This window comes from Alligator sinensis, unplaced genomic scaffold, assembly GCF_000455745.1.
Source record: "Alligator sinensis unplaced genomic scaffold, ASM45574v1 scaffold8_1, whole genome shotgun sequence".
NCBI lineage: Eukaryota > Metazoa > Chordata > Crocodylia > Alligatoridae > Alligator > Alligator sinensis.
Genome location: NW_005842568.1, coordinates 449,066 through 465,687, shown reverse-complemented (window position 1 = coordinate 465,687; position 16,622 = coordinate 449,066). Strand labels below are relative to the sequence as shown.

Sequence of the window (16,622 nt, the reverse complement as noted above, 5' to 3'; positions counted from 1 at the left end):
CTTTCCCCACGTAGAGAGATGGCTCAAGATGCAAAATGAAAAAAAAAGATGCATGTCCTGAGCTCGTTGTTCATAAATTCACAGCGAGCTGCCTGTTGCTTTAATGCTCCTGAGAACAGCCTTGACAGAGACGACGTTAACACAGCGATCATAAAATCATATGCTTTTATTAAACATAAAATGAAACATTAAGATAAAATACTCATTTGTGCTGAAGAACTACTGTATTTTACATTCATTTATGAAGCAGGTAGCTTTACATGACAAAAATATGGAGCGAGGGGAAGAGGCGCGGAACCTGCAGTAAGACATCACCACGAGACAGGCGTTCGGTTTTCAAAGTGCTACTTCCAACGGTGACGGGACAGGAGTGGGCTGCCTGAGCGCTCCTCAGCGTCCCTCCCTCTTAATGCTGGTGAGAAGCTAAGGTGGAAGCTTATACCGCAGACCCCGCGAGAATTTCTCTCTCAGAACGAGCTCTGCCAAGCTGCAATACTACGGGCTGCGTTTTCCCTGCTGGGATTGCTAGTTCGTCGCGTTGACCCAGGCATTTTTAAATGCTTTGAAGCTGTGCAGTTTCCTTATAAAGGATGACAGTGTGCTTCAGCCACTTTATTGTTCCGTACAGACCTCTCAGCATTGGATAACAGAAGGAAATTTTTTAACTTTCATTACCTGACTTAATTTGCAAAGGGACCATTTTAAAATCAAATTGCCAGCTGATTGCCAGCTCACATTCCTCAGGGCTGGACCTGGGCTAGTTCTTATTTAAAAGACCGAAAAGACGTTACGCGCTGGGCACAGCTTTTCCAACAGGGCTATCTATGTGCAGCCTCTGAGAAGTGCAATTGGAAAAAAAATACACAGAAACTGTTGGCTTTTGGGTCTTAAACTGGGCAATTGGGGTGGGAGCTGCAGCAGTACCAGGGGACCAGGAATGTTTTTAAAAAGTGCAGCAGATCAAAACACATACACGCTGTATTTTTTCTAATGCATATATTTTAAATATTAAATATAAAAGCCGTAATCCCGTCTCAGGCCTATGGCAACCCTCGCTTTGTTCTCAAGGTGTGTATTGTCACCAGAAAACTAAGACGGATTTACAGTCTTATTATGTACATTTAGGTAAAATATATTTGTATATATACACACATATACACGCTAGTTATATATACATACGTACACCCAAACAGTGTAACCTTTTCCTAGTGCAACTGTTTAGAGTGAAAGCCCCACTGTGTGTGCAGACTGCAAGTCTAAGAGAGAAATATCTGTTTAAAGGGAAGTTAAAGGACAAAAAAAATAAAATAAAAAATCACTTGACTAGAAGAGGATCCCGCTATGTGAATGTAAATGAGGACCTGGCATAATTTGAGGTGTTAAAATATAATCCTGATAACAACAAAACTATGTAAAAATGTGAATTGGTGTTTTTTGTCCTCTACACTAGAGTGTGAGCCTAGAACTTGCATTCAGCTTCTCCCCCCCCAAACTGCAAGGCCAGGAGTTACAGCAAACACTTCTCGGAGATGTTGTTAGGCTGTTCAGGCTACCCTCAACGCAAGGGCTTCCCCGTGGGGATGCCCCGGGCTGAGCTTGGGCAGGGGCCAGCGTGACACTGCCGCTCGGTCCGGCAGCACAGCCGGGGGGACGCGCTCCAGCTCTCCTCCTCTGCGCGATACGGCCCCAAGCTAGGGACGGACACAGGCCTCTTCTACTGGCCCTAGGGAGCCTCTCCTGGTGGACAGGCTGCTTCGCCTGTAGGCCCTGCACACGGCACCGCACGGCTCGCGATTGAGGCCAGTGACTGGGGCTTGCAACGTAGATGCAAAGCATCGCTGCATGGCTGCAGTCACGAAACTCTGAATAACCGCTGAAGATCTTTACTGGTTGTGTAACGAACCAGACAGCTGTGTGATAACAATTACTAGGTGCTGGGGATGGGATGTGAAATCACAGTCCAAATCGACTGCAACACACGCACCACGCACTCAGGCCCGCTCCTGCGAGGAGCTCGGCAACCTCAGCCGCAGCGGACACACCGGGGGCCTGCCAGTGCCGGACACCTCACACGTTTGGACCCCTTTATTCAGTGAACAGCACTGGGTGCTTTGCCTGTCCTGACACAGCTAATCGCTCCTGTAGTCTGCAGCCATCCTCTTCTCTCCTCTCAATGGCATATTCTTCATTTAATTTATATAATGATGGTGCTCTAAGCTCATGTTCTCTTGGAACTGGCAGGAAGCAGCAATGCGGAGCAGAAGTACTCCATATTCCGCCTTTGCCAGTCGCTGCATCCAGTGTATCACATGGGAAATGAGATCCCTATAGGGTTTGTTTGCCCCTATAGGGAATGCTGCACGGGACCCAACCAGATTGACTGGGGCTTTCCCCTTACGGGGGGTGGGGGGGAGGAGAAACGCGGCTCTTAAGCGATCCTACTCAAAACAGTTGCGGAGAACTCAGTTCAGCTCCACCCGTGACTGACGGCAGCGCTCGGCAGCCCATCTTCCTACCCAGCAACCTCCTTCGAGAACCTGGCCTTGCAGTCCCCGAGCCCGCGGTCCTTACCAGCACCGCCAGACCCGTGGCTACGTTTACTACCATTTCAATGGCGGGAAAACCGAGTTGCTTTTGATTCTGTTTTTGGCTGAATAGCTTCTGTACCAGTGCGTCTCTTTGGCTAAAAAGTCAGCAGCGATTGTATAAAAGTTCCACCTCAACTTGTCTAGTCTTACCGTGAGCGTTCGGGGGGTTATAAGGCCAAACAGAAGAGAAGACCGCGGGGCGCGAGCTGGACGGGACTGGGACAGCGCTCTGTACTCTACGTCTCAAACAGCTGAACTAGTCCAAGTCACTCTCTGCTGGGCTTCAAGTTTTCCCACTGCCCCGGGACCTGCTACAGCTTCAACAGCTGCCACGTCAAGAGGCAGTGTTCATCTCTCCCTCTTTCTTCTTCTTTTTTTTTTACATTATTTCATTGGTGGGACCTGAAATCCAACCAGCTCAAATATTTCCATACACTTAAAATAGAAAATAAAAGAATATATGAAGTACATACAGTATATATATACACATTTATTTCAAATACTTAAAATTCTTATGTAAAATATGATTTTTCTATATTATTTGTGAAAAAATATGACTTTAAAATGGTGTCAACTTGATTTTTCTGTACATACCCTCTATTCCAATTAAGTCCCTTCTGAAAAAGGCAAAAGACAGACAAGAGTTCAGCATCTCCTAAATCATGTTTACAAGCCCATGGCTGCAACAAAACTTAAAGAGCAGACGGTAAACAATACTGGATTTCCTTTTTAAGAATCCCCATTTTTATTGCATTCATGTTAAAAATGAGTGCTTTCAGTTCTTCTGCCAGTAAAATCCTTCTCGGCTTTGTCGAGAAACTGCGCGCACACAATACCCTGTATAGGTCATTCACAAATCTTCCTCTAGCATTTTTTTACACAGATAAAATATATATTACTTAAAATATATTACTGTAAGCTCTTAAAATTGATCTTCAGTTATATCAAATGTATAGCATTAAAAAAAAATAAGGAAGAAAGAAAACTGGTTATCGTCGTTTTAGCAAATATCTGGTCCTTTCTCCCTCTGACTTCCCAGTGGCAACAGGACTTACGGTCGGTGCTAAGAGGAGACTCCCTGCCATGGCGCTATCCCCCGCACACGAGAGCCGTAACGTGGTTTTCAGGGCTGAGAGATGCCACGGGCCATAAACTGCCCGGGAATGGAAAGGCCTCCTTTGCCCGCTGCAATTAGGAACAAGGCTAGCAGGTGGCACTGGCTAACATGCATTTACCCTCTGATCTCCACCGTAACAACCACACTTTCAGAACCGGCCTTCAGTCACCGGCACTCAGCCTGACACCATTTTGGCCAGATTTTCAGCAGCACTGAACACATTTTGCGCCGCTGAGTTCAGCTGGAGTTGCAGCTTCGCAGCAAAATCAGGTCCCAAAAGATACTTCTGAAAAACTGAGCTGAACGACTCCGAACGCAAGCAGGAAGCCTTCTCCGCCGGACACAGCAACCAGGCTCCAGTTGTAATTCAGTGGCCAATTCTTACGCACACATCCCTGCTCCCACGGCACCATCGGGCCTGAGAAAGACTAGGCCCTGCAAGGCTTTTAAGTGCCTTTCAAACCATTTAAATGCATGTGATTAAGCAGGAAGGATCGTCGGTAAGGACGTTTCCTGGCAGATGCTGACCTGTCCAATCAGTAACTTCCAGGAATTTGCTTCCTTATTGACCACTGTAAAACTCTGCCAACAGGGTTAATTAACTGTGTACAGAACTGGTCCTTCCCTTTTCCACGTCAAGGGAGACAATCAACTTAAAAACAAGTTTCCTTCCATGTGCAACTAACACTTATCTCAGAATCTTAATTCCAAAATCATTTCTACATTTCCACTTTTCTCCACCTGTGCAATTTTTATAGAAACTATTTACACTGAGCAGCGGAGCCAGACCGATCGGTCTCCATTTCTAGCTCTCGCGCTCGCTGCAGGGTTTGGACTGCAGTCCCAGCAGGGAATGGTCTGAATCTGAATAATCTCTTTCCAATCAGCTGTTTTTGTGTCACAAACAATGCTCTGACATTAGGCTCTGCGCGCTTCGTTTTGAGCTTCAATCCGTGAAGTGGCATTTCTCATAAAGTGCTTTTACTGTAATACCTGGTGCCAAAGCCTGAAACGTTACGTCTAAACTCCCTGACAATGTCACTTGAATGACGAAGTAGCCGGCGTGAAAGCAAGTTTGTTATCTGGCTGGAGGGAACATCACGCATCAGATATTAGGGAGAACTCGGGGCCGGAAGGGGCTGGCCCAGCATTAGGGCTGCCGACCAGCACAACACACAGCCCGTTTCCACTGGCCTCACGTTTCCATCCTGAAACATTTGTTATTCAATGCGAAACATGCAGCACTTCCAAGGTTTCGGGCAGACTTGTTCTTCGATTAGCAATTATTAATCCAAGCCTGTCATTTCTAAGGGGTACTAGCTGAATGCCCGCTGGTACATGCAGGGCATAATTTCACCAAGCCCTACCTTTCATCGTGGGAATACTCTAGTCTTGCAGTCCAAAGGATTCGCTGCCTTGGAAAGGGGCAGAATAATAAGACAGTGACTGCCAAACTGCTGCCCCATCCAAAGACAGCTAAGGCACTGTACTGAGCGGTAAACTTCTAGCACGTTGTCTAATGTGCTTACACAGCAGCTGTGAGGAGGACTGAGGAGTCCTACTGCACTCTCAGTGGTCATTACAATGCCAGGCTGGGTTCATCCTAGACCTCGCTCCCTTCTTGCTGAGACACCCTCCGGCCGAGTCCCCGCAGCCCGTCTCACAAAACAGCAGCTTCCCGCGGTCAGAAGCAGCCTCACGCACAGAAATACGTATACAGATCCCGGGACACCAGACGGACACCTGAAGTTTTATGAAGAGCTGGAAGCGAGGCGAGGGCCTCCGAGCCTACTTTAAAATATCCTGATGAAATGAATGACATAGGAGCCTTCCTAGGCTCAAGAAACCCAACGAGCCCGTAGACCAGAACGCATTCCCCCTCATCGTCGTTTCTGCGCCCTTCCTACAGGGGTTTGTCAACGCGCACGTGCAAGCGGGAGCGAGAGCCTAGCCGACCTAGTTATGCCCCTATCGTCCCTCCCCACCTGTGCTGGCGCGCTTGTTTTGGTTTGACTTATGCTACCAAGGAAGCTCTTTAAATAAAGAAAGAAACACTTTTATCCTGGAATAAGCGTCTACACGGGGAATTACAGTACTACAGCATATCTTTCCTGTCTAGACAAAGCCTGAGATAAAGAGAACTGAAACGGAAAGATCCTGCTCTCGCTATTTCAAAGAAGCGCTGCCCGCTTTGGTCGCCTGCTCCCCTGTGCCGATACCACGGGCAGGTAAAAGGACCCTACAGAGCTGCACCTGGCGGCAGCAGAGGCGATCCTGCTGTCCTGCCCTGACGGGCACTTGCTCGTGTGCAATAAGCACAAACAACCGACTCTCCCCGGCAGCGGGTCAGACGTGTTCTCACACCGGTTCTCTTGCTAGGTTGCTTCTTTGCACGTGCACGAGTACGAGGGCAGCTGTAGTGCACATGGCTCTGAGGACAGCGTTGGCAGGTTAACCACAGGTGCTAGTGCATCGTAGACGTGTCACCAAAAATGGGGGCTATTTTTTGTTGGTGTGGTTTCTAAATTATACAGTAACAGATTACAACCAACAGTTTCCTTATTTAGAGTACGCTGACACTCCTCGTCACTATGGTATCTAAGCACTTACATAAATGTAGAGAAAGGGGATATTTCCCCCCAGCAAATTAGGATGAGTGGAACCAGGATAAAAATATAACGTACTGACATTTCACTCCCAGTCAACCTGGGTAGAAGGGTGGTGCACAGACAGGTGGGCAGGGAGGTATTTTCCGTATAGAGAGAGAATAAGCATACGACTCTCCTCTCGTCAAGAAATAAATTGCCACCCACTCCTCTGGGGGTTGTATTGTGTGCTGTGGTCTACACCTCTCATCTCCAACAACGGCACCCCGTGTTCTCGTCCCATGTGAGGGGAGGGAGGAGGAGAACAGTCGAACAAAGCTCAAGATGCTGAGGGGACTTGCTAATGCGGGGGTCTAAAAACAATGCGGCACACCTACTCTGTTAATATTGCTTCATCGTAAAAAGGCCTTTGGATTAAAAGTGAATTCAGTGCTCTTTCATCAAAAAGATGCATGGATTTCTACCTGATCAAAACGTTTGTATCTCAGACAGCGACAGTATGGAACTGGGTGTGATTTTTGAGCTTGGTGATTTTGCCAGAAAAAGGACTTCACATACAGATCCCTATACTCAGTAGGGATGATCTCGTGCAGTGAAATGTGGCTGGAACAGCTCTGACAGTGGGAAGGGAAGGGCGTTCAATACTGTATTAGCCAGTCTATCAAATTCCTATTGCTGAAAAGATGGGGCAACTACACCGGTTTGTGATGAACACATGTGGACAACTTTATGAACAGTAACACTCTTGAAAGTGAGGAGTTAATCACAGGCTATGCCCTACCACTCGGGAGGGTGTTGCTGAGTTCTCTCGCACACTCCGCTGCCAATACACACTGTTCAAGGCAGCAATTCCCTGCTAGCCAAGTCCTGGGACCCCTGCCTATCTCTGGCCAATGCCCCTCATTCCTGGCTTGCCACTCCTGCTAGTCAAATACTCAGTCTGCCTAGAGTAGGACCTGGGAATTAGGCCAAAGGAGTTGACCCTTTTAAACTTGGAAAAACTTGTCCACTGGGGGTTAATGATAGGGACACAGCCTGTTTCCATGCCTTATTGCTACCAAGACAGATAATCCTCTGCATAAATGAGAAAAATCTGCCTGTTGTGGAGTCTGCGGCACCCATGGCAAGCTCCTGGGCAAAGAGGATGACAGGTGGTCATTTAGTACACTTGTTTTATGTGGTGCGGTGCTCAATGGTCAGTACGTGTGGAGGTGGTACTTTCCTGCTTACACTGAAATGACGAAGAGCAGGTTTTGGCTGGGTTACGGGACCCAAAGTGAAATGAAGTCCAATTCATACGAGAGGCCTCTCATGGTTAAATGACCCCAAGAACTGCTGATAGTCACTAACGACTTATATTCTTGGGAGTTTATGGCTCGTATAGTTGCCTTTCCAATATTCTGCAAGTTGAGACTCGAGATCCGGCCTGCCTATAGACATGACTATAGCTGGCTACTTGAAGAGGGGAGGCGATGCAAACCAACACAACCAGCCAGTATTGCACAACCCAGTATGGCTTCCAGAAACTGCTGTCAGGTGCCACTGCTGGGCAACCAAAAACCTAACATTAGCGTGACAAAGGGGAGCCATCCCTGACCTGATGCTCCACACCTCAATGCTCTGTGGCCAGGCAGCATTCAGGTTTAGTTCTCTTGACCTCCCAATTCTTTGAATCTTTCCTGTCCCTCTCTTTTGCTAAAGAAAGATCACGGGGGTTGAAGTTTGGCTGGGAATTTGCTCTTCTATCTAGAGCAGAGCTCTGCTGACGTGTGGGATGATGTCTAAGGTTAATGAACCTGTAGTACAAGTCAAACATCGTCTCCTAAAAGGTTGAAAAAATAATTTTTAAACAAAATAATGTGACATATTTACATAATTCCTTAAGTGCAAACTCTTGTCACAATTCACATAGTTGAGCTCAATTTAGACTCACTGTCCACAAGGTGCTCTTTCTTTAATGAAAGAAGAACGCTACTCCGTATTCCTGATTCAGTAACGTGTCTCTTGTGCAAGGCAGTAAAACTCCCATTTCTTCCTGATGTTTTCCAAGAGGAGGGACAAACCGGAGCATCCTCCTCCCAACGTCGTGCGTCTTCGTTACCGAACAACGAGGCAGGAGACACAGAGCTTGGAGGGGCCAATGCAGTCATCATGGCAGAAGGCACCGCAGCCCTTGCACATGATCATGGCTTTCAACCTGCAGTAACATTTAGAAGGCGTATCTTCCATGCTGCTGTCTTCGCCAAAGGCCTGAACTGGGATGGACTGATTGTGGCTGCCAGAGTTCACAGCCTGGCTGGAGGGGATGGTGGTTACAGTCACAGAGAAAGACATGACGTTCCCCATGCTACTGGACAGCTGATTGCATTCGGACAGCCCAGTCATGAGAGACCCTTGGTTCACATCTGGAGCAGTGGAGACGTTTATTGTACCGCTGTAACTCGGCCCGATGAGCTGGGCTGTAGCGTTGCCACGTGGCTTAGAAGGGTGCGAATGAGGCGGCCGGGCAGCCTCTGCAGATGGCCTGGAAGTGCTGTAAAGCTCTGGACCGCTGTGCATTTTCCCCCTCATGGCCTGTGTCACTTGCTCCTGGGCTACCTGGATCAAATCTCTTGCTAATGTGGTTTTTTTCAACGCCTGGTTTCCTGGGAACAGGTGAACGCTCTCCTTGCTGGCGGCTGCTTGCGGAGGCACGACAACCTCCATCTTGACATTCTTTCTAACGGGCTCCCTGTAATCTGAAGGAGCCTTTACACTACGTGATACCTGCTCTCTGCCACACGGGCCGGGAACCTGGGAAGCCAGGGGTTCCTCTTTTACAGTGATACGTTCGTGTTCGTCGCCAGTGCTCTCATCATCTGCATCGCCTTCATCGCTGCTGCCAGCTCCACGCTCTCCGAATTCTGGTTTTGGACCATCAGCAGGACTGTTCGGACACAAGCGGTTCTCAGCGTGCATGGACAGACCCCTCCTGCAGCTGTCTGAACCACGACCGTAGGTGGAAATGTTGAGCAGGTAATGGCCAGACATGGCGGGTTTGGACGTTCTCCTGCCCGTGAAACCCAGCATGAATCTCTGACTGGTGGAGCTGTTGTCTACCTGAAACCCTGAGTGAGCGAGGCCGACCTGTGAAGGCTGCAGGACTGACAACAAATTCTGCCTCTGGACCCTCTTGATAAGAGTCTGAAGGATCTGCTCTTGGGTTGCCTTGTCAAGTGCCTCCTGGCACTGGTGCTGGTCAATGCTAGTGTTCCTCAGGTCCTTTCCTGAGAAGAGCTGGATGGTCCTTGGAATGTGGAACAGCTGCCTGCTCTGGCAAAAGATCTTTCCAAGGTGGTGCACCGCTAAATGTGATGGTTTCTCACCACTTTCCCCTCCAGAACCATTCCCAGCTGTGCCTGTAGTACTGCCGGACAAAGCTAGCCCTTTGTCGCTTGGAGCCAAAGGGATAGTTTTCATTTCTGCTTTGGTGAGAGGCTTAGGCAGGATTTGCTCCATTGGAACATCTTTACCTTGGAGGAGCTGGGTGACCAAGGGATTGTTAGCAGGAATACTGGAGCTTGTCTTCGGGAGGCCCCCGCTTGTACTCAAGGGAGCTGCATAAGCTTTAAGGCTAGGGGCTACTGACAAAGTGCTAGAGGATGGAGTAGATGGAGCAGATGCTACCACAGCACCAGCCTGAGTTTCTGAGGTTACAGATATCAGAGAAGACGTCAGAGTGGAAGGAGATTTACTCTTGGGAACATTCAGGCTGGTCCCTCCTGCAGCAGTAGGTGCTGCCTTATCTACACTTTTGTCAGCACCTGCTGTGGGAACCGTGACAAGGACTGTTCCCTCCCTGGCCGCTGCTGCCCCCGAGGCTGGACTTGGACCTGCTGGAGCTGAAGGTGCTTTCTCTTGTCTGTCGGCGCCAACAGCACACGAGTGGCCGGAGCCAGGGAGTCCTCTTGGAACGTGACTTACAGTCACATTTGGGGGGCTCGATATTACTCTGCTCGTTTTCTCTAACGCTGGTACGGCTGGTGATGCAGAGTCTGTGCCTTTATTGCTGGCTGCAGTTCTGGACTGTACTGAGGGAGTTTGCTGTAGTTGTGCTCTAGACACACTGTGAGGTGACGTCTGGTCCGTGGCCTGTGTCTCCACCTGGGACTGGATCCCTGGACCATGGGGAAGAGGCCTTCTCGGACTTCCCCCGCTTCCAGTTCCTGACAGTTCCAGTGCATGTCCCCGAATTCCAGTTTCAATGGCTCTACTTGTTGCTGTGCTACTCTTCTCGTCTCCTCCGCCCCCAGGCCCACCGCCGCCTCCTGGCCCAGGCCCTGGGACAGCTCCCCCAGCAGAGGCGGCGGCGGCGGCGGCAGCGGCTGCTGCTGCAGCAACAGCAGCTGCCCTCTGGGCCTTAGCCTGCTGGGCTTTTGCTTTGATGTCCGCCAGAGTTCTGGCCCCCGTTCTTCTGGGACTCGTGAGACTGGTTGAAAAGCAGGCCCTGGGAGAGACCTGGCCCGCAGGAAATGGCATGGGGGAGATTCTGGAAACAGGAATCTGGAATAAAGGAAAAACAGAAAGACACCACTGAGCAGAAGGACAATTTAAAATAAAATCTGAAAGTACAGCATTCAGAAGGGAGCCATCAAAGACAACGTGTTAGTAGCCCTTTGAAAATGCTATATCGCTTTTTTTAGCAGAACATCTGTGTTAAACTGCTATCATCAACTGAGCAACGCAGGACTGGGAGGGACCGCATGATATAATCCTAGTCATAAACTTATCTAGCTCCATCTCAACCCGACTGGAAGTCTCTTCCGCAACCCTGCCCCTCACTCTTGTGATGATCAGAAACTGCCCTCTAAGTTTCAGAATCGATGTATTCATGGCCGTTTCTCACACATTTGTCCCCGTGGCCGTGCTGTCCTTGAGTTTGCACTGCTCTTCGCCCTCCTCCTTTTACTCTGCTGACAGAGAGCAGGCACACCGCCCCACAGCCTTGGCTGCTTGTGCTTAAGAAACAGGCAGGCCGCTCTCCTCGCCCCTGCATCCTCTAGCAGCTCTTCCTGCACCTTTTCCACTCCGACTCCCTCTTTCTTGGCTGGGGTGCCCAGCACTGTACACACAAGTCAGATGGACGTTTTCCAGGAGTTTTCTCTGTGCCTACCAGAAATATTGTGATCTAAGTCTTTTCTTCAAAACCCAAATCTTCCTCGTCCTCTGTCATTCCCAACTGATGAGCCCCTTACTTACAAAGGAAATTATTTTTATTCATCCTGAAATTCAAGATTTTGCGTTATTGAATTTCAACCGATTTCTACTACTCCAGCCCTCAAGGTCATCCAAGGCTTCCTGTATGATATTATGAGCTGGCTCTGTAGCATGTACTCAGCCCATTTCATTAGCAGACTTCTGCTTTTTCCATAAGATCGGTCCCAATACTCATCCCGGATGAACCCCACTAGTAACCTCCTGTCCCTCTGGCCCAGTCATTCTCTTTTACCATTACCCATTCATTCTCTCCCCTCTCCCTGGTTGCTCATCCACTTGACAACTCTTGTACCATTGCCCATCCACTAAGAATTTCCTGTGCGAGATCGTATCAGATGTTTTATCAAAATTCACAAGGATCAGATCGATCACAGTCCGGTTTTCTGAAAAACCAGTTCGCTTATCAAAGGTTAGTCTGGCACAATCTGCCTTTGATAAACCTACGGTGCATTTTATCCTAATTTCCATTTCCCTCCATTTTTTTATCACACCTGTGGACTTATTCCCATTATGCAGCCTGTCTCCATGCTCTGCTTATCACCCTAAGAGAAAGCTGGGCAAAGGTTTACAGCAGCACTTTTCTACGTTGGCAGTTCTGCCCCCACAGAAAGAGGGGCTCGTGTTTTTTAAAGCGTTGGGGTGATGCAGCCAGCAGCAGTTCTTTGTTATGTAGAAAACGCTGCTGAAGAACAGGCTGCCGCTACCTGTCCACACAATCCCATCCTGTTGGTTGAAACGATATCAAATGACTGTCAAGGCTTTGCCAGGAGCTGGATCTCCGCCAAACAACCTGCCTGCTCTAGGCAACACACGGACCGTCCCTCCTTCTGCTCTCCCCCTTCAGTGGCTGTCAGATTTCCCACTTTCCTGCCTAGGTGGCAGCAGGATCCTAGGTTCATGCCAACATTAAGCAGGTGGGGGGCTTTCAGAGCCAAGATGCTCCCCAAAACAGTCTTCCCCAGCTGCTGCTCTACTTGGCAGCACGTGGCATTCAGGTGGTATAAATTATCCTGGTCACACCAGGCCCCAGTGAGTGGTACACAGCTTTTCTGCCAACTCAGCTCTGGGTTTTGCTTAATATAGTATGGGAAGTTGACAGTGTCCCACTCCCAGCCTCCTATTCCAGTCTCGGAGATGCTCACACATTTACAACGTCCTGTGCTTTCCTTGTCTCCATCTCCCTCGCTGTTCTAGTCTCACGGATTCCTCCACAGCTTTCCCAGCTCCCATCCACTCTACTCTGAACCACAGGGTCCCTATTATTTTTAGCTCTGGCTTTCACACAGCTGTGCTGGTGCTCCTGAGCTGAAGAACCCTTGGAGAGGCGTGTGTGTGTCAGATGCCGAGTCTGCTTGGTAGGGCAGCACACTCCCTTGGCCAAAAATCAAGGTTTTGGGATTCCCATATCAAACGCTTCACATACGCACACATTTAACAGGGATAGTATAAATCAAAGTGGATACAAAACATTTTGGTGAAAGTTACTAATAAAATTTGCCTGTATAACCACACAGCGGACTTTTCTTTAGTTGTCTTTACCCTGAGTGGGGGAACCCTTTGCTCCTGCGACCTCTCCCCCGTCGCAGGAAAGGGCTGGATGTGGCTCCGAAATGGATGCTGGGCCTGACAGTTCTCTACGATACGTGGCTTCTTCTCAGGACTGATGGGAGCTTCTTCCGGACTCTCTGGCTTCCTCTTGAGGCTCTCAACATTGACCTCCATTTGCTCAGTGGCAGGGGGCTCCTTTTCAGGCGTCTCCTGGGCGGTCACTTCACTTGCCACACCTGCTCCTGTTTCACTTGCTCCAGGGCTCTTTGGTTTTCTTGGGGTCAAAGCGGAGGTACTTGCAGCCTCCTTTACTGCTGGCTCCGTAGATGCAGCAAGCTGCCTCTCTTCTGCTGGCTTCAGACCGGTGGCAGTTTGTGGCTTCTCTTGCATAGACTCCTCAGCACCTTTCAGAGGCCTGGAGAGCTTTTGGTCACTAAGCTTTGCTGCGCTGCTGGTCAAGGAACCGAAGGACTCTGCAGGTTTGGGTGTAACTGGCTGCAAATCCTCTCTTTTTTCCTCTCCTCCTTTTGTCACTGCTGGTGCTGGTACGAGGACTGCTTGTGCTTTAGGTGCTGCTGGAGGAGTCATCTCCTCCTTGGGAGGGGCCTCGGGGACCGCCACGCATTTGGGCTGTTCAGCCAGGGGATTCCTGTCTCGCACGTCAGCAGTGCCGGTGTGTGCTGTCAGTCTCTTGGACTCTTCAGGACTCAGTCCAGAACTAGCAAGAGGAAGAAAAAGGTTAGATTTCATAAAACGCATCTGTAAAAACAAATCTTCTCATGAAAGTGGGGGCACAAGCTTCTGTATCTATATTGCTACTTAAGAAACTCCTCTGATCCACCATGTCCCTTGTTTCAGACCCACCACCCTGAAGCCTTCGTTGTCATTACCAGCCATACGAGCAAAACCGGACTTAATGATTGAGCAGACGCTCCCTTTCAAAGTCAACCCAAAGAGGTCCCTGTTACATGGCCACGGTCTCCCTCCACCCAGCTGCTAATTACCCAGGTCACGGACTGAAAAAAAGGATTTGGCCAATTGTTAAACATCCAGCATAAAAGCAGCTGGGCTGGCAGGCTGCCAGGACTCCCTCCAGCAGCCACCTCGAGCTGTATCTGTACAACAGTGCGGCAAACCCACCGCTTCCCTCTGGCTTCTCCATGATGGAATCAGTGTGGAGTCAGCAAATGGATACGGTCCCTCAAGAATATGCTTTTTTGTCTGCACCCGGGGGGCCCCTAACTCCTGCAGTATTTAAGCCCCCTCCACTGAAACGCTGAAGGAAAACTTCCTCCCAAACTCTATTCCCATTTGAATCTGACCAGAGAACCCCAAAGCCAATGCCTCTCTCCCCCTGGTACCCTCAGGAAGCTGGGAACCGTCCTCCTTGATGCTCCCAGTCACTCTCCCGCCTGGGGGAGGATGAACAAGCTGGGAGCCTGAACCTGACTTCTCAGCTAAGCCGCTGCGGCAGCATTATTCACCTCCAGCACAGCAGTCTCTCGCAGACCCTGCCTTTTGCAGGAATAAAAAGCCAGATGTTTGGTAAAGCCACAAAGCTTGGTTCCTAGCAGTTCACTGGCTGTGAACATGATATGAGTTGGTTTCCTTACTGCCGTGTCTTTCAGAAGGCCAGCAGGCAGATGCCTCCCATCCCACCCGTGCGAGGAAGAGCCACGGTGTCTTGCTGCCCCCTGCAGAAACCTGGACACACTGCAGGCAGGCTCGCTCCCTTTAGGGAAGCCTGCTGCATTCAGCCTTACTGCATGACAAGGGTTTAGCTTAGTACAGTAACATTATTTAAAAAATAAAGAGCACATCTGTACTGCAGTCTGTAGGTTAACGGAGGGATACCCACAGCTGGTCTTGGACCAGAGAGCCTGGGTACTGGCAGCAGGTTAGCTGCAACAGTGCAGAGCTCAGCGTGGGCTTCACCACAGTGCATCAGACCACGCTGAGCTCCCTGCTGCCACGGCCAGGCTGCTTCCAGAACCCAGGCTAGCCAGCCAAAGCCAGCTAGGAGCATCTCTCCACCACTCTGCCGTCTGCAGTGCAGTGCCTGCTGCCTCCTATTCAGCTAGGTCACGCTAACCCACTGTCACTTGACCAAGGACACAGGCTCTGGGCAGCCAGGCCCCCCAAGTGAGTTAGCGACATGGGAGGGGTGAATGCGAGGGAGGCAAAGCAGCATCCCAGGGATGAGCACAAAAGCTCACTGAGGTGCAGGAGAGAAAGCAACTCGTGATTATTTAATAACACGGCAGGGCTGTCCAACTTCCGTCCCAGCAGCTGAGGGGTTCAGCTGTAGGCTCCTGCCTGGCCGCTGCTCCCCCATCACCCTAGCTGCAGCAGCAGCCAGGGTCTCCAGGGTCCTCCTCCTCTTGGCTCCCACTTCCTGCCCCCACCCCAGAGGTGTATGCGTGTGTGTGTTGGGGGGGAAATGGGAACCTGCCGAGCCAGGAGAGCCTGGGGCCTCAGATGCCAACGTAGTGTGATGGGAGCCGGCAGCTTGGGAGCTGTGGATGAAGCCAGACTGCCTGTGTATGCTGCGGCTTACACTGGTGTGGCCTGTAGGGCGTGCGCCCCTGGCCACTTGGAGGTTGGACAGCCCTGATTTACAGGAACAATGCTAGTTCTTTTACTTTTCGCTTGCTTGTAATAAAACTGGACCATGAAAGAAGTCTGCCATATCCTGCAAATCACAGCAGGGAGGTGGGGTTTCTTTTAGCCAAGAATGAGGCAGACAGAGCAGACTGATCTCAAGAGTTCAGCTAAACAAGCAGCATGCCTGTGAATCCAGGTGCAGGGGAACACACGAGGTTGTGCACAGCTGCAGAACATGGTGATTAAGGTTGCAGTCAAACAACATCAATGTTGAACCGCGGAGCTGGCTGGAATATGCAAAAGAACCTGAAGAAAGGGAGCTTGCAAAACTGCAACAGCAGGGATGGGCTCACTCCAGATGCTAAGCACTGAGGGCTCCCAGAACGACAGGAACACTAAAGGGAGCCTGAATAAAACACCAAGTGATTACGCATTAGGGAACGATCCAGCACTGACTGGCAGTAAGGAGCTGAGTTAAGATTTCTTCTGTGATTGTGTAACAGCTAGATGAACCTGGCACCCATTCAGCTTCGTAGCCCAATGAAAAGAAATATGCCATGAAAAAACGAGCTAGAAATTCTGGGGAGGGCTGCCCGAAGAGAAAAAGGCACGACAGTTTCTTACCTTTGACCATAGTAACTCTCAAAGAATCGTTCCTTCCACAGCTCCACCTTCTTCTCTTTCTCAATCTCCTGCCGTATTCTCAGCTGCATTTCCGGGGTAAACTCACCTGGAATATGCAATAAGGATATCAACAGGAGCAGCTACGGCTAAGAAGATTTAGGGCATCTGCAGCCATGAAAGAAGGCTGCAGGAGCCCTGTCACTTCCCTGTGCAGAGCTCTTGGGCACACGGTGTTTCACTCAGAAAGGTCTTTCGTGGGCTTGGCAATATTACAAGCTT

At 49.7% G+C, this 16,622-nt stretch overlaps 1 protein-coding gene across 1 annotated transcript in view; it reads right to left on the bottom strand.

The window, feature by feature from the left end:
- Positions 1–148: 148 nt before the first annotated feature.
- The window catches only part of ASXL2 (ASXL transcriptional regulator 2), a 181,568-nt gene continuing 165,094 nt past the window's right edge, over positions 149–16,622 (bottom strand). The window contains exons 11-13 of the mRNA XM_025214141.1: positions 16,344–16,449; positions 13,107–13,833; positions 149–10,853 (exon numbers count right to left, since the gene is read on the bottom strand). Of these exons, the coding sequence (XP_025069926.1) occupies positions 8,409–10,853; positions 13,107–13,833; positions 16,344–16,449 (3,278 nt within the window). The 3' untranslated portion in view covers positions 149–8,408. The remainder of the gene's footprint in view (positions 10,854–13,106; positions 13,834–16,343; positions 16,450–16,622) is intronic.